Source organism: Anguilla rostrata, chromosome 2 (assembly GCF_018555375.3).
Source record: "Anguilla rostrata isolate EN2019 chromosome 2, ASM1855537v3, whole genome shotgun sequence".
Classification (NCBI taxonomy): Eukaryota; Metazoa; Chordata; class Actinopteri; order Anguilliformes; family Anguillidae; genus Anguilla; species Anguilla rostrata.
The window spans coordinates 58,528,023-58,548,853 of record NC_057934.1 but is presented as its reverse complement, the minus strand read 5'-3'; the positions used below and the strand labels follow the sequence as shown (position 1 = coordinate 58,548,853).

The following is a 20,831-nucleotide window of genomic DNA, read 5'->3' as shown; positions in this document are numbered from 1 at the left end:
TCATCACTGTGTGTGTGTAGGTGCGTGTGTGTGTGTTCATGTGGGTGAGTGTGAGTGCATGTATATATGTGTGTGAATATATGTGTGCTTGTGCATGTGTATGTGTGTGTGTGTGTGAGTGTGTGTGAGAGTGAGGGTGTGTGTGTGTGCATGTGTGTATGTTTGTGTGAGTGAGAGTGTGTGTGTTTGTGTGTGTGAGAGTGAGTGTGTATGAGTGAATGTGCGTGTGTGTGACAGAGTATGTATGAGTGAGTGTGTGTGTGTGCGCGAGTGAGTGTGTGTGCTTGTGTGTACGTTTGTGTGAGTGAGAGTGAGTGTGTTTGTGTGTGTGAGAGTGAGTGTGTATGAGTGAATGTGCGTGTGTGTGAGAGAGTATGTATGAGTGAGTGTGTGTGTGTGCGCGAGTGAGTGAGTGTGTGTGCTTGCTTGAATAAACTTAATATAAAAACTCTCTGAACAAAAACCCACTTAATGTGGCAATTAACAGGGTAAAATCCTCCAGCATTAGCAAGGCCTGTGATTGCAATCACCTCGTCCACAATGACAACTACTGCTTTCCCCAGTTCACCCCCACCAAGTTTAATGTACACTCGGTGGGGGTGGTTACCCCCCCAACCCTAATGCCCAAACAATACCACATGATCTTCTATTCAGCCATGCCAAATTACAGAAAAGCCTTGCTAAACTTTGAATTAAGTTTGCCCTCTAGGTGTCAGTATAGTGCAAGGCTCACCCTTATGATGTTGTTTCTGTTGCCATGTAGGGCACAAAAGTTCCGCCTTTGTTTAAAGAAATGTCTTCTTTTTCTCAATTTCTGGACAGCATTTTAGTACAGAAATTCAAGAAAGTGAACTTTGATGGAGGATCTGTTAAAGACCTCACGCGGATATGATAGATACATGAACCAATCACAATTTCTTCTGCATAAAAAAGTGTTGAGTCTCACCAAGATTATTTTATTTTCTACCATGTGCATGTATCATGTTTTTTTGCTCACTAATCTAATGAAATGTTTAACAAACCTTTTGTACTAATACAACCAAGCAGCGTTATATGGATATTTCATTTCATTTAAGCCTCCGAGAAAGGGGTTGTCATTAAATGTCCTGTCGTTAGCCCCTAGCTATGTCCAAATGCACACCTGCTCTTGCCTGGAGTGTACCCCAACCAGTTCCTAGCCAACACAACCTACTAGTCTGTCATCCCAGCTGACAAAAAAAAAAAATCAATTAGAAATAGTCTATCATCACCATACATCAAACTTTTCAGAGAAAAATAAACGACAGTTTATTCAAACTAAAATGAAGGTTGGTTTAAGGTAGTTCAGAAACCATATGCCAACCATTATTCCACTCAAGCTTTTGCAGGGAGAAGCGCGAGGTAACGCTACTTTACGCTTATACCTGTTGCGCATTCTAGTCTGCAGGCGTGTGTTACGCAACAGCGCACAGATTTGAATGCTTGACTCAACAAACACCCACTTGTTTCCTGTCTCCATGAATGGCTTGAATTTGCTGAGGAAAGGGATTCAGCGTTTTTTTTTTTCATTTAAATTCTCTATGAGGAGTCGGGAAGGTTACCAAAATAGGTAGTAAGTTTGTAAAAGGATTCAACAAATAAAAATAATAATTATAAATTCACAGACACACGCACTGAATTGTTTGTTTTTTATTTTAAAAATCGGAAATACTATATGAGTCATTCGATCAGTAGCCTATTTACATTGAAGGCTATTTACAATGCACTGGTCCAGCCAGCAGCCTTGACATAAATATTTTGCATTTTTTATTTAATTCTTTCTTCACCTTTTAATGTCAAACGATGCTTGATTAATCCGTGCGAAATTCTGCTATCTCAAGGCTAAACGCTGTGGAAATAAACATATCAACATTCGTTTTGCTTTTACAGACTATACACGGATTATTAAGAATAAAGTATACTCCTATCATTGAATCTGACATTTCTCAAGAGATTTCCCCCCTTTCCGCGAAGTGCTGGGACCGAGTACTTTGCGGAGATCTGTACTGAAGCTAGGCCGACGAGCCAGCGGGTACAACGCGCCGCAGGGAATCTCGTGGGTGACTCCTCTATTTGCAGTCCGATCGGAGCGCAACGCTTGGTACGAGCGGATGGAGATCTTGCGGTGCTGGGATGGCCCGGTCTCCGTCGGCAGTCCACCTCGCTTCGCCAGGGCTTCGAAAACCTCTTCCAGATTGATGCTGTCTTTGGCGGAGGTCTCGAAAAAAGGACATTCTTCCCCGAACTCTTGACGAACCTCCGCCCGACTGACGGCTCTCTCCTCCGGTGCCAAGTCCACTTTGTTCGCGCAGATTACGGTGGGCACGCGGGCGTTCTCTTTGGATTTCAGGAGTTTACTTTTGGCCGCGATGATCTCTTTGCGCAGCGCGCGCACTTCGTCGAAAGAGCCTCTGTCATCCACGCTGAAAACCAGGAGAAAAATGTCGCCTGCAAAACACAATCTGAGTTTAGAATAAACCGACATCCGTGCAATAGGTGAATTATCACAGTCTGGGACTCATGCATTACATATATCGTTTTAACAAACAATTTTCAATATCCAGAATATGTATACATACTATATAGGCCTAGTACTCGAATTTGAAAAGCAAAATTGTTCAAATGTATCTTTTTTTTTTAAAGAGAGAAACATGTCCTTGCTAAACGCAAATTACAGTGAGAGTGTACTCTCCATAAAATGAGACGCGCTCGCACTGCACACCTGTTAAGATCGATAGTCTGCGTTTGGCAGGGAAAGCTCGTTCCCCGGACGCATCCAGGATGTCTATCTGGTAGGTCTCCCCCCGAATCTGGTAGAGTTTCCTGTGGAAGTCCTCAGAAGTTGGCTGATACTGCTCCTCAAACCCGTCCCGCAGGAACCGCCGAAGGATGGATGTCTTCCCCACTTTCGGAGCGCCCAGCACCACTATGCGCCTGCAGTTCTGCGGTTTGGTGGAGCACAACTTATCCTGGCCGGTCTCCTGTGCCATATGGCTGGAGCACGTCTGGCCGTGAAGTACCAGAGCCGCGAGCTGATCAAGGGGAGACCTTTTGCAGGGGAACCGGTCGGACGAAGAGTGGCGATTCCCGGCGCTTGAGGACCGCACCACCCGTGCCTTCTTTTCCTGTAGTCTCCAGTGCGACGTGGCCATTTTTAAAATACCCATGCCCGCTTTGGATATAGTGGAGACCTTAACTCCGGACGATGCCAGATGTTGAGTGGCGCTTTTATATTCCAGGAGAACCTGGGAGGAGCCGCTGCATACGCCTCTCCCGCCGGAGAGCTGCCCAGCGCTGTAAGCGCAACCGCGGCGCACAACCGGATCCACGCAAGAGCACGACATATCTGCGGTGCCTTTCACAGAAAAGTTATTTTGCTCGGGTCTTTTCGCCTCCATTATCTTTTCTGCTACTACTGTTAGTTCGAGTGTGACTAAGTGTAGCCTATAACTTATCTCCCCTGTAGCCGAGCGAAAGGTGCGGTACTCCACCGCATATGTGTCCTAGCCTCTGCAAACCTGAGATTGTTTCAGCAGCTGCTAGCCGAGCGAATACTGCGTACACGCTGGAAGGCTATATATATTCCCTACGATGAGACTCGCCCCTCACGTCACCAGCCGGTTCTGCGAATAAGAACCCGAGTATTGATTGGCGGGGCTGTAGAGCTTGTTGTGTTCTAAGAAGGGGAACATAACGTTTTTGCTGACTCTTGAACAGTGTAATGGAAATACATATTCAAGATTGTATACTGCATACAGGACCTAGGCCAATATTAGTGAATTACAATTAACGTGGGTAATTATAACTGTAGCCTACATTTGAACTGCGCTTGCATCAACCTGCCAAAAAACATTTGGCTAAAAGTGACGTGTGGGGTACTGGTTAAATCAGAAGGTTGCGGGTCAGTTCCCTGACGGGGCATAGCCATGCGAAGCCAATTGCGTCAATAATATAAAGCTGATAATATAGGTCAAATGTAGGCTGTTATGTTTGTCTTAAATTGTATGAAACGTATGTTATGATTTCCATAATTTAAGCAACATAAAAATGTTATTTTCACCTGTTATTTTCACCTGTTTTACGCACCTTAAGAAATTAAATAAGTTATAGCCAAGTAACTCTGTAAGTAACTGTGAGTAGGCTAGCTCAGTTCATGCAGTTGACTCATTCTAACAAATGAAAGCTACAACAAAGTGATATCCTATTCTATTTAAAACATTCAACACTGTATTTCAGGAAACGGATTTACTTCGCCGCGGCGTGGGCCAGTGGGCTCACCATGCCACGGAAAACCCAGGGTACTGTAGGCGTCATTAGTCATAGGTGCATGGTGTTTTCTCACTCCTCGTATGCTTCATTATTTATTAATATATTTTTTTTTTATATAGGGTATAGCCTAGGGCCTAAGCTACATTTATTTCAGCGGATAGACTGCAAATTCAACGACGATAAGCTATTCTCTAACCGATGTCTGATTTTCTGTCGGTGAAGGGAAATAAATTCCCTTTAACAGGTCTCACATATGCGGAAGTCATGCCGTTGTCATGGACACGACCAAGCGGAGAGGACACGCTAGCAGAGTGGGGGGCTGAAGTAAATTAAATGTAAATGTACTGGGCCTTAAAGTGCATTTGTAAGCGCTTGTTTATAACGTTACGTTTAATCACGAAAGCGTCTAGTTTTTTTTTTTTTTAGAATGGACAGCTCTAACAAATCGCTCGGCAAAATCGCGAAGAAAGAGGCGAGGTGCCGGACCCCTCAAGGTGTGTGGAAAGTTAACGAGCGATACGAAAGTATATCACAACAATTTTGCCATCGTTTTTTTTTATGGATATGCCATAAGTTCCCTAAGCTAAACTCTACCTACCGTTTTTTTTTTTTTTTTACCAGGCACGGATATGAACGCTTACAACCCGGTGCAAATGTCCTCCGAGCGGGTTGAAAGCATTCGGTGATGCAAGCAATCTCTTTATGCCATATAAAATAAAACCAAAACCTTCCGGGCAGTTGTGGCGGATCTATCAAACCTGACGTTGTAATGTTGCTGTCTTTCCAATCGAATGACATCAATTACTCCTAGGCTGAATGCAGGAGTGAGAGCGCTTTTTCTTCTTTAAAATGATTGCGATTCACAGTTCTTCATGTTATAGGGATCACTGTGGTTCACAGGTTCACTATGGAACGCTGCTTTGATGTGTACCATCTGCGTACTTTGTCATGCTCAAACGCTAGAGAAAGGTAATGTTGACTCTGATCAGTTTTTCATTCTTGTCATTTAGTCTTTCAGTTATGTGCAATTTTGCATTGGGACATTGGCTCTGAAACTTTTAGCTGGCAAAGGCCAATCTCTTTTCACCAAACCCAATTCTTATGTATTTTGCCTAATATAATTTATTGCCCTTCAGTGACCTTGAGTCCTCTTTCTTTTTATTCTTTTCAAGTTCTCAATCTGGAATGAGAACAGCTTCTCTGGGAAAAGTCCTTTACTGTCATCTTAAGTATTTTCTATAGTCATATTATACATAAAGCACAAAATAACACAAAAATGGCCCCAACAGGGGTAATGGTCTTTTGGAGAACATGTTACACAAGAAACGTGAGGTTTACATTTTTAATTTGCGGTGCGTCCATTTTCTGAGCAATCAGAACTTTTTTTCTTAGAAATTCTAAATTGGCCTTCGGTGCCCTTTTGGTGATATTGCACTTTTGTATTCCTGAGACCAACAGGAATGTCACTGAGTGTTGTTAGTCACTCTGGATCAGCAAGGCTGCTAAGTGATTGTGATATAGTGTAGTATACTGGCTGTGATGCATATCGAGATTTGGAGTGCAGATTCTGTGCACGAGTAGAATGTTCTGGCGCCCGTTTAAAGGTTTCCTGCATCAGCGAATGGCAGCGCGGAGGTGTGGGTGAGAAGGGCGAAATGGTTGTGGATTCTCTTCTCATTTCCTCAGCCTTTTGTGGTGGGCTAGATAATCGCGCCTGGGTTGTTCGTGTTCATGACACGATCCATGCATGTGCGTGTAATGGTGGGTGTCGGGCTGTTTTTAAAACATCGTTGGAACAGACCCTTTGCTTGAACATTCAAGAAGCATCAGATATGAATCCCCTTGAGTACACGCAAGCAATGAGGATTAGTACATCCGAACACGTTGTGGTGGGCCGGAGCAATTGAGAATCAGAGGACGGACCTTAGCGCATGTGGAACAGGCAGTTCTATGCTTCTGTTCAAAGAGATTGGTCCTGACACAGCACGGTTTATACAACCACAGCAAGCCTCCCTCTCTTAATACCAAACAGCCCCGGGAACATTTTGTGAGGTAGCCTCTGTGTTGAGCCTAAAACTGACGAAACGTTCAGAAGCTGCCGGTTGGTGGTGGACAGACCATAATGACTCAGGGGAGTAATGAATATGATATCGAGGCACAGCAGAGTGAGGGGAACACAGTGACTTTCCGGATCGTGATACTCTCAAAAAGCTTTTGAGGTGAAGGTGGGGGGTGGTGGTGGTGGTGGGGGGTTGCATTGATGGTTGGAAAGACCAGCCGGGCTGCAGGTGTGCTTGTCAAACCCTGCCCGCATTCAATTTACTTTTCTCTCTTTCCCCCTCGTCTTTTACTGTTCTCTGCTTCTCTATCACCCTCTTTCTCCCTCTCTATCTCCCTCTCTACCCCTATCAACCTCTACTTCTCCTTCACCCTTATTCTCCCTTTCTGTCTGCTTGTCTCTATCTCACTTTTCCTGTTCCCGTCTGTCTCTATGCGTGTAGATTATGAAACAAACAAAAAAAATTGATATAAAAATTGTTCTGTTTGTGTGTAACTGCGGGCTCTCTCTCTCTCTCTCTCTCTCTCTCTCTCTCTCTCTCTCTCTCTCTCTCTCTCTCTCTCTCTCTCTCTCTCTCTCTCTCTCTCTCTCTCTCTCTCTCTCTCTCTCTCTCTCTCTCTCTCTCTCTCTCTCTCAGTTGCATAAGTGCCAGTGTTTGGATGTGGATCCTGGTGATTTATGCTCAGCCACAGACTCCGGGTCAGAGGTGGCGCCAGGGCCCGTAATGGCTGCAGTGATGTAACAGCATTCATTATTGCGCCGCTATTTTATAACATCTGCGGGGGCTGCGCTCGCAATTTCCATACCGTTTTTTTTTCCCTCTTTTCAATCTGAACGGAGGTCCTTTTGTCATGATACTGTTACTTAATTTAATCAGCATGTAATTAAACTCATGGCTGGGGGCGAGCTCTCCACAGAATTTATGTCGTTGTTGTTGTTGTTGTCAGTCCTCTAGGTTTGTGCGGCTTTACCAGGGTGTGGAAATAGTATTTTGTCTTTAGCTTCCTGTAGTTCCACCAGGGAGTTGAAATGTTGTTACCAGCCCTGTAGTTTTGTAGTTGAAAGGAAATACATTGCTTCCAGTTCTGGAGCTTCCGGTAGACTCGCCAGGAAGTGAACACATTGAGGTCCGCCATCTTTAAGGACATTCCAACCCTGCATTTTGTTTATATATAAGGCCCTTATCATGAAAATTCCCCCTTATCTCTCGACATTAATCACACTGAAGGTCAAAAACTACTCCACAAGATCTGACTGTTTGATTTTAGACACCACGTGTGAAAACCAAGTTTGGTCAGTTCTGTTTTAAATTCTTTGCCCCTTTTATCTGGAATTATTTTCAAGACGCACAAGCGCATTTCATCCTTTGTCCAATGCGCCCATTGTTTCTTGGCACACAACTTCCTGTAGTCTCACCAAGAAGCAATGTGTTTCTGTGGACCTCCCAGGAAGTAAAAACATCACTGTGGTGTGGGGATGGCTGGTTTAAGCAGCCACACCTGCCCTGGGTCAAGCTAATTAGACCTGGCCAATTGGATAATTGGTTAATAATTAGATAATTGGCCAGGCTAATTGGACCCAGGAACAGGAGTGGCTGCACCTGTGCGTAGTGAGGTAATCACTGCGCCGGTTAATCTGCCATCCCCACCACATCAGGACTTCTCTGTCATGACAGTGTTTGAGATCTGCTCACTTGGCTGTAACATCTTGCCAAACCCTCGTGGAATAAATGTGGACTGTTTGAACATCTTCTCCCTGTGTCTCTGTGCTGGAGGGCCCCAAAGAAAAGCCACTTCGGTGGCCTGTGGCAGGCGTGTTTGCCACAATCACTTATTGGCCTGCAACTTCCTGTAGACTTTCCAGGCAGTGAACACGTTGTTTCCTGGCCTGCAATTTCCTGTAGACTCACCAGAAAGTGAAAACATTGCTTCCTGGCCTGCAACTTCCTGTAGACTTCCTAGGAAGTGAACACATTATTTCCCGACCTGCAGTTTCCTGTAGCCTAACCAGGAAGTGAATGTGTATTTTCAAGCCCAGCACTATAACAGGATGAGATTGAGATTGAGATGTCATGGCCTGGCTCAGAACATCACATGGTCTGCAGCTTAAAGGGATCCTGGCAATATGATCAGAAAGTATCCATCGGTTACAACTATCTCTGTTCCCCTTCTTCCTCATGAACGTGCGCTGTGATTGGTGGAGCTCCTCTCTCCTTTCAGTGCAAACTGTGATGTCATTCCTATCCCTCCATTTTGTACTATCCACGGTGTTCAGCTGTCTGATCAATCTGGGTGCGTGAATCCAGAGCAGAGCTTTTCTCGGCTAAACCCCCCCAAGGCTGACCGCTGGGTCTTTGGTTTTGGCAGCCGCTTCAGGTGGTGGGGCAATGAGAGGCAGACTGCGGAAAGCCCTGAGGGAACGCGTTGATTTCATTTGATAATAAAGTACAGCAAATAAGGCAATAAATTCTGGAGACAGATTGAAGAAATGCTAAAGGTCTTTGATGTGTGTAGGTGTGTAAGCGCAGGTGTAGCTGTGTGAGGACCCGTGTAAGTGTATAAGGACAAGTGTAGATGTATAAGGACAGGTGTAGCTCTGTATTTGTGTGGCTACCTTTACTCTTACTGACTATAAATGGATCTTCTGTGCTTTCTTGTCGTTATCACACGTTCACTCCTGTAAGTTGCGCTGAATGTACTTCAATGCAATGTAATGCAATGTGATGTAATGTAATGTAATGTGATGTACTGCAATGTGATGTAATGTAATGGATGCTTCTTTGCCCTGTATTTTTAGAAAAGAAGCGCCTGAAGGAGTTCTCCTTTGTCTCAGAGGCGCCCTCCCAGAGCCCCGCCCTTCAAGGGGAGGACATCCAGGCGCTGGCTATTCGTCGGGAGGACCTTGAGAAGGTGAGGAGGAGAATGCCCTGGGGTTTCCCCCCCATATGGATCCATGTGAATGTGTTTCCCTGTTCTTGGAATCGTGTCTGAACGCTATTCTGTATCCAGTATGTTTACTGACCGTCTTTTGAGCCTAAGATGTGAAGACTAGGGTTAGAAAAAAAGTATATTTAAGGAACACCTAATCACTGGAAAATTTGTTTTAAATAATATTTGAAATTTGAACCCAACCCAGTTGTAGATGGAATGGCTGAAATGCACCTACGTAATGTTTGGACATACACCAGAACTATTATTATACTAACAATACTGTGTCTGTTTGACTGTGTGTTTGTGTGTTTGTGCGTGCGTGCGTGCGTGCGTGCGTGTTTGTGTGCAGTTATGGGTACCCCAGCCTCCTAAGGACTCCCAGAAGCCCCAGACAGTGACCCGGGTTCTGGTACGGAAGACCCGCCCCCTGGAGGAGGAGCGGAAGACAGTCAGGGTGGTTGTGGCACGGCCCCTCCCACAGGATGCTGCCGTACTGCCGCTGGAGTACACAGGTGTGACAGACAGGGGGCACCATATAGTAATTCAGTCCATCTCTGAGATATAAGATGAAATGTAAATAACTTTTGTAAGTCTATAAAAGTCCTCTTACCTCTTACCTCAGACGTGTCTTCAGGCCGCTTACAGTCAGCGGCCTGAAGACAGGTCTGAAGGAATTTAAGAAAGCTCATTTAGCTTTCACCCCAGGTGCTCTTATCCAGAATTACTTTTTAGATGTTTGAAGGGACATTTCCTTATATTTGTTTGTCTGGACTCAATTTGCAATCAGCCCGCTCCTGATACACTATATGGTACCTTGCCAGCTGAATGAACCTTGAGGGGTGAACAATGCTAGTTTACCACCAGAGCATAGTGTTACTTTTGCCTTTATGTGACAGGTCCTGGGGGGCCTCGCTTTGATGACCAGGGTATGGTCCTGCCGCATAGCATTCTGGGAAGCCTGGAGGACTTTAAGAGAGAGATGGAGACCAGGGGTGAAACCCAGGTCAGTTACCATGGCTACAGTGACTGGAGTTTTAGCTTGGCATCACACCCAGCCAATGAGAAAGAGCCGAGGGCGGGACTGTGTCTTTTTTCTCCCCCAGCTGGTGAAACGTGTGCCGGACTGCCCAAAGTTACACGGCCCAGTAGCGGTAGAGCACAGCTGTGAGGAGAAGCCAAAGCCCCGCCCCCGAGGACAGCCCCACCCCTCAGAACTGCAGAGCCACGCCCTCCAGCACTGGAGGAGTCACATGAGAGAGAGGAGGCGTCAGCTGGACTTCATCTCCGGTGAGTGCTGGCCGTAGTGGTTAAACTGTGGGCTAGATTCACTCAACAAGCCAATAGTAGGGCCCATGGAAATTCCTGACTTGTGCTGATTGTTATATGCTGTAGTTCTTTCCTCCCAGCCCTAGAGGGTGCTATAGTTTAATCTAATTCCCACAAGTGAAGCGTCTAGCCATGTGGGTGACCTTTGGAGTAAATGTGCAACTATATAAGTTAAATTTACAAGGTACCATTATTATGTCTTTGTTTATCTTTGTTGATGGTTCCCTTAAACTGCATGATAATACAGACTTGTTCTGACAAGCCTTTCCTAATGAGTCTAGCAGTGCTGTTTTCATGTTCCCATGGTACAATATCATATTTGGGAAAAGAAATGTGACTCCCAGCCCTGTGTGTCTCAGATCTGCTGCAGAAACCGGTCGGCACCCTGCTGATGAGCCAGTCCAGCGGCTTCCGCAAGACGCAGGAGCAGAGAGAGCTCATATCCCGCCAACTGCCCGCCCTGCACCCCGGCCATGTGAGACCCCCCCCCCCCAACACCTCCAGTGTGTGTCTGTCTGTCTGTCTGTCTGTCTGTCTGTCTGTCTGCCTGTCTGTCTGTCTGCCTGTCTGCCTGTCTGTCTGTCTGTCTGCCTGCCTGCCTGTCTGTCTGTCTGCCTGCTACCTGTCTGCTGTCTGTCTGCTGCCTGCCTGTCTGTCTGCCTGTCTGTCTGTCTGTCTGTCTGTCTGCCTGTCTGTCTGTCTGCCTGTCTGTCTGTCTGTCTGTCTGTCTGTCTGCCTGCCTGTCTGTCTGTCTGTCTGTCTGTCTGTCTGGCTGCCTACATGCCTGCCTGCCTGTGTCTGCCTGTCTGCCTGCCTGTCTGTCTGTCTGCCTGCCTACCTGCCTGCGTGTCTGCCTGTGTCTGCCTGTCTGCCTGTCTGTCTGTCTATCTGCCTGCCTGTCTGTCTGTCTGTCTGCTTGAGTTTATGTCTGTCTGTGTGTCTCTGTCTGTATATCAGTTTGGCTCTTTGCAAATGCCTGTTTGTGTGCGTGTGTCTGCCCAAACGGCTGTGTCTGAAATGTGTCTGATTTGGTGACCAGGGTTACCGTGTGGGCAGTGAGTTCTGGAACGTTCCCCAGCGCATTGGAGACGAGCTGAGCGGGATCACAGCCACCCTGACCCAGACTGAGAGAGGCTACCCTGAGCCCATCACCCATATCGGCCAACCGCAATGCATACTACAGGAGACAGGTATTGCTGAGGGGGGGGGGGAGAGGGAGAGTGAGAGCAGAGAAAGGTACAGGGTTGGGGGGTAGAGAGTAAGAAAGAGGGTGATAGAGAAGCGGAGAACAGGAGAAGGTGAGGGTGACTGAGGGAGAAAGACATTGCACTATAGTTTATATGCAATGTAATGTCTTCCACAATGCTTTGGCAACACATACTGAAATATGTCCTGCCAATAAAGCATTTTGAATTGAATTGAATTGAATTGAATTGAACTGAATTGAACTGAATTGAAAGAGGGTGATAGTGAAGCAGAGAACAGTAGCATTATCAGGTGAGGGGGAAAGAGAGAAAAGTAAATTGAATGAGGGCAGGGTTTGACAAGCATACCTGCACCCTGGCTCGTCTTTCCGACTGTCAATGGCAATGACTGTCACCCCCCACCTTCGCCTCAGAAGCTTTTTGGAGACCATCACGATCTGGCAAGTCACTGTGTTCCCATCACTCTGCTGTGCGGAAATATTATTTTCATTACTTGAAATTACTGCTCATCCTTTGGTCAGTTTGAACTCACCTACCTGAGTGTCATGGTATATGACAGGAAACAGGTACTGCTGAGAGAGAGAGAGAGAGAGAGAGAGAGAGAGACTGACAAAGACAGAGAGAGAGAGAATGTGCATCTCTTCCTTGCCAGAGATGAAAGGAAGTGACAGGTCCAGACAGAACACAGGTCCAGTCCGCACAGCCTGTTTCGTGACAAAAGGTCATGTGCAATGCTCTGTTAACGATTGGAGGAAACACGGTGATGTCACTGTGAGGAAGGCGCGGCTGTGACAGAGATGAGCTTCGTCTAACGTTGTGTGGAAACCTCTCGATTAAAGAAAAATGCATATAAGGCTGAACATCCCTTACCTCTGATGGTAGTGAATTATCTTTTGTTGATTAAAATTCTTTGTATCATAGCAACGAGAATTTTGTTTAAGTGTTCACTTGCGCTGTGAAAGTATCTGCCAGGAATGGATGGAATTGACAGTGTGTATCAGTGTGTGTATACTGAGCGTGTGGTGATACCGGTGGGTCCCTGTGACTCTCAGTGTCCTGACTGGACCTGAGCTGGACAGGCAGACTGTGCAGGTGCATTATAGAGGCGCAGGTAGATCGGGGGGGATTGGGTCTAACCCCCAGCTGCGGTCGTGTTCAGGCAACGCGCTGGACGGGCGCTCGAGCGGCCGGACCTGGGACCGCAGCCTGTACCTGCAGCAGTGCCGGCAGGAGCTCAGAGAGGTTCTGATGGACCTGGACTTCAGCCAGCCTGTGAGTGACCGCCTGGCTGCACCGGGCTGGACCGGGCCTTTGCGGTCCAGAACCCCTGCTTCAATCAGCCCACAGTACAGGCTACACTTATTACATCATGCAGGACTGGCTTTACTTTCATTTTTTAAATTATACATTTTTTTTTTAGAGATATGGTGCACAATACTAAACACAAATATTGCCAGATTTAGCTTACAGATCCCACACAATATTTCACTGTCATATACCACAACTAATCTTCTGGAGCCTACTCCATTGCACTTGCATAGTGTGAATATCTGAGACCTTTTGAAGTTAGTACTGCACTGCCTGGCCAAAAAAAAGTCGCTGTTCGGATTTTTTTGGACAGTGCATACTTTACAAGCTTCTGGAGGCAGTGTTATGATCTGGGGTTGCTTCAATTGGTCAGGTCTAGTCTCAGCAACGTTATGCGGCAATAAAATGAAGTCAGCTGAGTACCTGAATGTACTGAATGACCAGGTTATCCCATCCATCAATGGATTCTTTCTTCCCTGACGGCACGGACATATTCCAGGACGACAATGCCAAGATTCATCGGGCTCAAATTGTGAAAGAGTGGATCTGGGAGCACGAGGAATCATTTTCACACATGAATTGGCCACCGCAGAGTCCTGACCTTAACCCCATTGAAAGTCTTTGGGATGTGCTGGAGAAGACTTTACGGAGTGGTTTGAATCATCTCGTCATCAGTACAAGATAATGCAGTTCTGGACGGAAATAAATGTCGTGACGTTGCATGAGGTTGTTGAAACAATGCCACGACGAATGCGTGCCATAATCAAGGCTAAAGGCGGTCCAGCGAAATATTAGAGTGTGCAACTTTTTTTTGGCCAGGCAGTGTATCTTTTATAGATCTATTATCCTCCATGGTTAGTTTGTGCTTTAAAACTATTCATTTAGGCGAGGTCCGGAAAATGAATGGGAGTGAATTGGGAGTCGGACAACCAGGAGGAACGGCAATGCCGTTAACAGTCAGCAAGGACAGCTGATGTCCCTTGTATTCACGCTATGCAAATATGGGGTAAGCTCCATAAAATTACTTGTGTTATACCAAAGTGAAATATTCCTTTAAGAATTTAGTCCCAGCTCTCGAACTGTAGCTCCGCCTCTCTTATTTCTGGGGACATTGTGCAACCCGTGTCCTACAACATTGTCCTCTACCTGGATATCAGTCCCTTTGAGTTTTTATGTTATTACACAATTTCTTTCATTATATCGCATTAATTACATCATACAATCGAGGTCTGGCTATAATTACATTATACAACCGAGGTCTGGCTCTAATTACATCATACAGTGGAGGTCTTGCTTTCATTTTACCACACAAACAAGGTCTCGCTAAAATTACATTGTGCAATCAAGGTCTTGCTTTCATTTCACTATACAATACAGGTCTGTAATTACATCATAGTTTAATTCCATGACACAGTACGTTCCCCGCCTTTGTGACATCATAGCATCTGCTCAGGCTGTTTTCCACGATGTGCAGCACTGCGATTACCTGCTTTGAAGCACCAGGCTCAGTAAGTCAGCACAGCAGAGCAGTATGGCTGTGTTTTAGTTTTGGGCGGTGGCCCAAATAATGGTAAGAAAGCTGGGCTTGTAGCTCAGAGGTTGCAGGTTCGATTCCCAGGTACATCACTGCTGTTGAGGCACTTGACCTGAATGACATAGCTGACCTGAATTGCTTCGATCACATTCAGCTCCATAAAATGTACAGTGTGATAGAAACGTTGGATGAAATGCCCATGATGTAAACCATCGCTGTCTCGGGGATATGGAGGGACATTTCGGCTTTTCCTCAGTGGAGCCTGTCATCTTGCGTAAAGCCCTCCGTGTTCCACATCACCGATTCCGCACAAGACATTTGTGAATGTTCTATTCAGAGGTGCAGAGAGCTTACTGCACGTACGCACACACACACACACACACACACACTACTCTCTCTCTCACACACATACACACACTCTTTCTCTCACACACACGCACACACACACACACACACACACACATTACTCTCTCTCACACATACATATCACGCACACACGCACTCTCTCACACGCACTCTCTCACACACACACACACACACACACATAGTACAGCACTGTACTGCCATAAATATGCTGTGGCTTCCATAAATGTAAAACATGCTAATGTGAGAGGGACACTTGGGCAGAGGGTAATGGCGCTATGGGCATGATCAGACACGCCGCCGCGATCGGAGTGTTCTAACGGAGGCATCATCCATCGCCGTGGCGCCGGCACAGAGCCACAACGGCCATGCCAATCGCGGCGGGGCAGAGGCCTCCGTGCATCCCTCGCTCCAATTACCGCTACTGATTAGCAGCTGAAGGAGCTAACGGCCTTATGGAACAGTTAGCCCCGCTGTCAGCCCCCTGACACAGCCGAGCACGCGGGCTCTCTAATGAACTTGCTCCAGTTTTTCTTTTTAAAAAAAATGTTTTTATTTTAAATTCTTCGTTCTGTTCCACCAAAGCAGATCAGACATTGGGTCGGGAGTGTTCTTTTCTGGACTTGGCATGGTCCACACAACAGCCTGTCCTCGTTGCAGATATGGGGGCGGTGGGCGTCAGTGATGGGGGATGAGTGGGAGGGGGGGGGTGGTGCTGTGGGAGGAGGGGAAGAGGAGGACATAGATAGAAACAGAGGGGACTGTTTGTTCCAGTAGTCCTCGCACCTGGACACCTGGTGAGGGCGGGGCGAGTAACCAGACAGGTGTATTTCCCGAACGGGAGGGGGTCACTGCCCTGTGGCCTAAATCAGATGGTTGTGCCTGGATTCCTTCCTTCAGCAAGGAGGGGTACTGGAGGAGAGTGCTCGTCCCACTGGTTCAGGTTCCAGCTGTGAGACAGCACTGCTGCCACACCGGCCCAGGAGTCAGGTGTCTCCTCCCCACCTCAATTACCAGGAAGCTGGAAAACATACATTTGGGACAATAAGCCATTTAGTCGATTCCCTTGTTCCAGAGCTAGTTGAACTGTGTACTTTCCTTATGCAGTTATATATATGAATTATGTACTGAAGCAGTTGGGCAAGGAACATTGCTCTGTTGTGGATTTGAACCTGCAACCTCTGACGCACAACAGTGGAGCCTTAACAGGCACGCCACACTCTACCAGGAGAGCGCTGACTCACGGCTGTGCCACGTGTGTCTGTGCGGAGTGGATGTCAGGTTCGCCGCTGGCGAGTGTTCATCAGTGCGGAGCTCCATTAATCATGCCTCAGGCTCCAGAGCGGGAGGGACGGATCACCCAGAGAGCCCTGAACAGAGTCCGCCTGGCTGCGGTTTAGAAAGGCACTGCAAGGCTTCATGTGGTCATACAGCGGCAACAAAACCCTGTTCCTGGAAATCTATCATCCTATAGGTTTTCACTCCAGCCCTAACTTGACACACCTGACTCTGCTAATTAGCATCTCAACAAGATCCCTAGCTGTTGAATGAGGTGTGCTTTGTTAGGGCTGGAGTGAAAACCTACAGGACGGTAGATCTCCAGGAAGAAGAGTTGGTTACCACTGCTGTTGTGGATGTGCTGTAGTGCTGTATAGGAGCTGTACATTCAGTGTTTTTAAAGGCATTGCTGCATGCTGGTCTAGATGCGCTGCACTGCTTCATGGTGTCTAAGGATCTGTACCATTCATGTTTATAGGTGCATTGCAGCGGTCCATGGTGTTTAAGCTGTATTTTCAGTGTTGATAAGTTCACTACAGCGCTGTGTGGTGTTACAGATGCGCTGCAGTTCTTCATAGTGTTATAAGTGCATTGCAGTGCTTCATGGTGTTATAAGTGCATTGCAGTGCCCTCTTTGTTCCTCTCTGACCTCAATGGTGTGTGCAGGAGATCGATGGCCTTGCAGTGATAGGGACTGGGCAGCCCTTCACCTCTGTCACCGCTGAGTGCTGCCCCCTGCTGGAGGAAGAAGAGAATGACAGCGAGGCTGAGCACAAGGAGAACCAGTGAGACGCCTTCACTTTTTTCCACAAACACAATAACATCAGGCACACAGGCAACCCGCACCTCCCAGATCCAGATACCATTTGTTTATGCAGCCGTCCAAAATGCACCCACCCTCTTTCCAGTATGAAAAAGCCCACAGTGGGAGCCACTCCCATCTCCTTCACCACCGCACGGGTGTGGAGCTTGTGTCTGTCTCTTTCCTTTGCAGAGACCCACTGGTGCACGGTGATGATGCGATCGCGGAGGCAGTATCGGTTCCGGCGCTACACTTCTGTGGCCAGCCGGCCCGGTGGATTGGGAGTCCGTCCTCGCACAAGGTGACAGCGCTCGAGGGAGGCCGTCACGGTGAAAGCTAATTGGCCCAGCCAGTCTCAGACTCACCGCTGCGCCCCCTGTGAGCTAGAGCTGTTTGTGTAGGGGGGTGGCAGTGTGGTATAATCATTAGGGAACTGTATGTGGGTGCTGGTAAAAATCCCAGGCAGGGCACAAACTTTGTAGCCTTGAGCAAAGTACCTATCAGGGAATGGGTTCATTTGCAGCTCAGTCAGTCACGAAATGAAGTACGCCCACAATTTCCTGTGAAGTGAAATTTTAATTAATGTCCTGTACTGCGTTGAAATGGAATTGTCCTCAAACCCTGGTGCTTACCTTGAATTGCTTCAATGAAATATCTGAGATCCAGCTCTGCGAGTGGACTGAATGTGATAAAGAAGAACTGTAAGCTGTGTAGGTCGCTCTTGATAAGAGTGTCTGCTAAATTCCTAAATATAAATGTACCAACGATCCCCCCAGGGATACTGGTGCTGGGCATCATCCCACCAGCTACCGAATTAAAGAGATGATTTAAACCCAGAGATCACCATGTACTGCGTCACATGAGTCACAGTATTTGGGATTTCACTGTAATAATAATAATAATTATTATTATTATTATTATTATTATGTTTATTTTTATAGCACATTTTCATAAAATGAACGGCAGCCCAAAGTGCTTTATCTTAAAAAGAAATATATACAGTAATTAACAAGACAAGAAAAACTAAGAGTATTGATTCAGTCTGAGGCTGTTCCCAGAAAACTATGTCCATCCTTAACCTGACCTAGGGAACACTGACAGGTGAAAGCAAGAAGCCTCATCTAGCCAATCAGCAGTCTCTTCAGAACCTCACCCAGCCTATCAGCAGTCATTCAGAACCTCACCTAGCCAATCAGCAGTCACTTCAGATCAAATGGACTGGTAAATGGACTGCATTTATATAGCGCTTTTATCCAAAGCGCTTTACAATTGATGCCTCTCATTCGCCAGAGCAGTTAGGGGTTAGGGGTTAGGTGTCTTGCTCAAGGACACTTTGACACGCCCAGGGCGGGGTTTGAACCGGCAACCCTCCGACTGCCAGACAATTGGTCTTACCTCCTGAGCTATGTCGCCCCATAGATCAGTGTAGTGACAGAGAGGGAGGGAGTGTTCTGTTGATAACTGAAAGGAAGGTTCTCTCGTGTCTCTCTGGCACTCTGTCCCCCTGCAGGGGGAAGTGGGCATTGCAGTTCGCCTGACCTTCGAGGCGTTGGAGGGAGAGCAGGCCTCCTCGTACCTGGAGCTGCAGAACGAGGGGAGCACTGCGCTGTACTACACCTGGCAACGCCTGCCCCAGGAGCACAGCTTTCCCGAGACCCAGCCCCATGTACACACTCAGCACTTCTACTTCAACACCAGTACAGGTACGCACACAGCATTTCTACTTCAACACCAGTACAGGCACACACACAGCACTTCTACTTCAACACCAGTACAGGTGCACACACATCACTTCTACTTCAACACCAATACAGGTACACAACACATGCACACACATACGCTCAGACACACAGCACTTCTACTGCACACCAAAGATAGCTTATTGCAAGAGGAAATTGAGAAAGTGCTTTACCTACAGTACTCTACTGTTCTATGGGCTAAACATTCTAGACTGAAAGAGCTGAAGGAAGTAATGACCTTTAGCACGTTTGCCCCTCTCTCTCCCCTCTCTCTCATCCCCCCCCCCCCACCCCAGCGGTGATCTTGCCGGGGGAAACTCAGCGGGTGGTGTTCATCTTTAAGTCGGCGACGGCGGGAATCGTGAGTGAGGTGTGGTGCCTCAACACACACCCCGTCCTGCTGGGGGGGGCCACTCTACAGGTGACCCTGCGTGGGGTGGCTCTGTACCAGGACAAGACTGCTCAGCAGAGGGAGGCACTGCAGGTGTGTGTGTGTTTGTGTGTATGTGTGTGTGTGTGTGTGTGTGTGTGTGTATTGAAGAAACAGCTTCAGCAGAAGGAGGCTGAGTCGGTGTGTGTGTGTGTGTATTGTAGAAACAGCTTCAGCAGAAAGAAGCTGAGTCGGTGTCTGCACTGCTGATTTGGGAGCTCCTGCAGGGAGTGCGCACTCCAGAAAGACCCTGCTCACCCGCTGAACTCTACCTCACTGAGGAGGACCGCTTCCACATGATCAACCCCCAGGTACAATCCCCCAATGCACCTCACCTGTAGTTAAACCCACAGTGCTCCTCACTTAGACCCCACAATGCACCTCACCACTCCGGTACATCCCAAAATGCACCTCACCCATGTACATCCTACAATGCTCTTTACCCACAGTACATCCCACAATTCACTTCACCTGCAGTTAATCCCACAGTGCACCTCACCCAGATCTCACAGTGCACCTCACCGCTCTGGTACATCCCACAATGCATCTCACCCACAATACATCCTACAATGCACTTCGTCCACAGTGCATCCCACAGTGCACCTCACCCACATCCCACAATGCACCTTACCACTCGGGTACATTCCACAATGCAACTCACCCATAGGTACATCCCACAATGCACCTTATCCCCAGTAAATCACACAACGGACTTCTCCCCCAGTTAATCCCACAATGCAGCTCACCCCCAGCTTATCCCACAATGCATCTCCCACCACAGGTGCAGCCACCCCTCTCGTCAGGTACATTCGATAGTACACCTCGGCCCTTCCGTGACAAAGCCCGGCCTCACTGACACACAAGGGTTTGCGTGTGCTCGTCTGCCCACAGATCCCCTCAGGACCTGATCTGATAGTGCCAGCCAGTCCTGACAGGAACCATGGTGACAGGGAGGGCAGCTAGCCCTAAATTTAGAGCTGTCCTCAGATTGTGCCGTCTCACCCGCTTTAGCTAATCAGCGGCCCCTGAATCGATACTGGGGTTGGGAAGGGAGACTCTCAGACAGATAAGTTTCCTCCAACCAGCCAATCAGGTGGGCGGATCAGTGCCTGTGTCACACGTCGTTCAGATACGATAGCCCTACCCCCTCCATGGGTGCCACGGCTTCTCATTACCCTGGCGACACACAGGAGACTGATCAAATTGGGTCCATTAGCCGGTTAATTGGATCCGCTTTGTGTTTCTAGGTCCCTCTGGGACTGTCACTGCTGCTCCCATTAGTCACTCATTCAGGTTAAAAAATAATTAAATCTGCAGAATATATTAATGGGTGTGGAGGAAATGGGTTTGTAATCTGTTAGCGTGTCCCAAAATAGACAGAGGGAAACAAAGGGCAGGGGAGTAGAGTGAGACCCCACACATACACACAAATACACCCGCACGCGCACACAGACGCAGACACGCACACACACACACGTAAACGGACCCACACACACACGCCCATGTACACTCACAAAATCCCACTCACAGAGTAAGTGGTGTGTGTGTGTGCATGGAGTGTATGTGGTGT

General features: G+C 47.3%; 2 protein-coding genes across 5 annotated transcripts in view; one reads left to right on the top strand and one right to left on the bottom strand.

Moving 5' to 3' along the window:
- Window positions 1-1,702: 1,702 nt before the first annotated feature.
- On the bottom strand, window positions 1,703-3,591 carry rasd2b (RASD family member 2b). The gene is made up of 2 exons (XM_064323469.1): window positions 2,741-3,591; window positions 1,703-2,466 (listed from the first exon to the last, which is right to left on the bottom strand). Exons 1-2 carry the CDS (start codon window positions 3,414-3,416, stop codon window positions 1,946-1,948), a joined length of 1,197 nt encoding a protein of 398 aa, XP_064179539.1. The 5' UTR covers window positions 3,417-3,591; the 3' UTR covers window positions 1,703-1,945.
- A 940-nt stretch (window positions 3,592-4,531) lies between these two features.
- Window positions 4,532-20,831, top strand: part of mycbpap (mycbp associated protein) — a 27,193-nt gene continuing 10,893 nt past the window's right edge. The window contains exons 1-13 of one of the 4 annotated variants that reach the window (XM_064323468.1): window positions 4,532-4,781; window positions 9,143-9,255; window positions 9,626-9,788; window positions 10,173-10,279; window positions 10,380-10,563; window positions 10,962-11,077; window positions 11,642-11,792; window positions 12,967-13,079; window positions 16,957-17,075; window positions 17,285-17,393; window positions 18,603-18,795; window positions 19,128-19,315; window positions 19,426-19,572. In XM_064323468.1, coding sequence (XP_064179538.1) covers window positions 4,715-4,781; window positions 9,143-9,255; window positions 9,626-9,788; window positions 10,173-10,279; window positions 10,380-10,563; window positions 10,962-11,077; window positions 11,642-11,792; window positions 12,967-13,079; window positions 16,957-17,075; window positions 17,285-17,393; window positions 18,603-18,795; window positions 19,128-19,315; window positions 19,426-19,572 — 1,770 coding nt within the window. In that variant the 5' untranslated portion in view covers window positions 4,532-4,714. Of the gene's footprint in view, window positions 4,782-4,858; window positions 5,257-9,142; window positions 9,256-9,625; window positions 9,789-10,172; window positions 10,280-10,379; window positions 10,564-10,961; window positions 11,078-11,641; window positions 11,793-12,966; window positions 13,080-16,956; window positions 17,076-17,284; window positions 17,394-18,602; window positions 18,796-19,127; window positions 19,316-19,425; window positions 19,573-20,831 lie in introns of those variants that run through there. The other 3 variants (XM_064323465.1, XM_064323466.1, XM_064323467.1) reach the window with 3 other exon arrangements.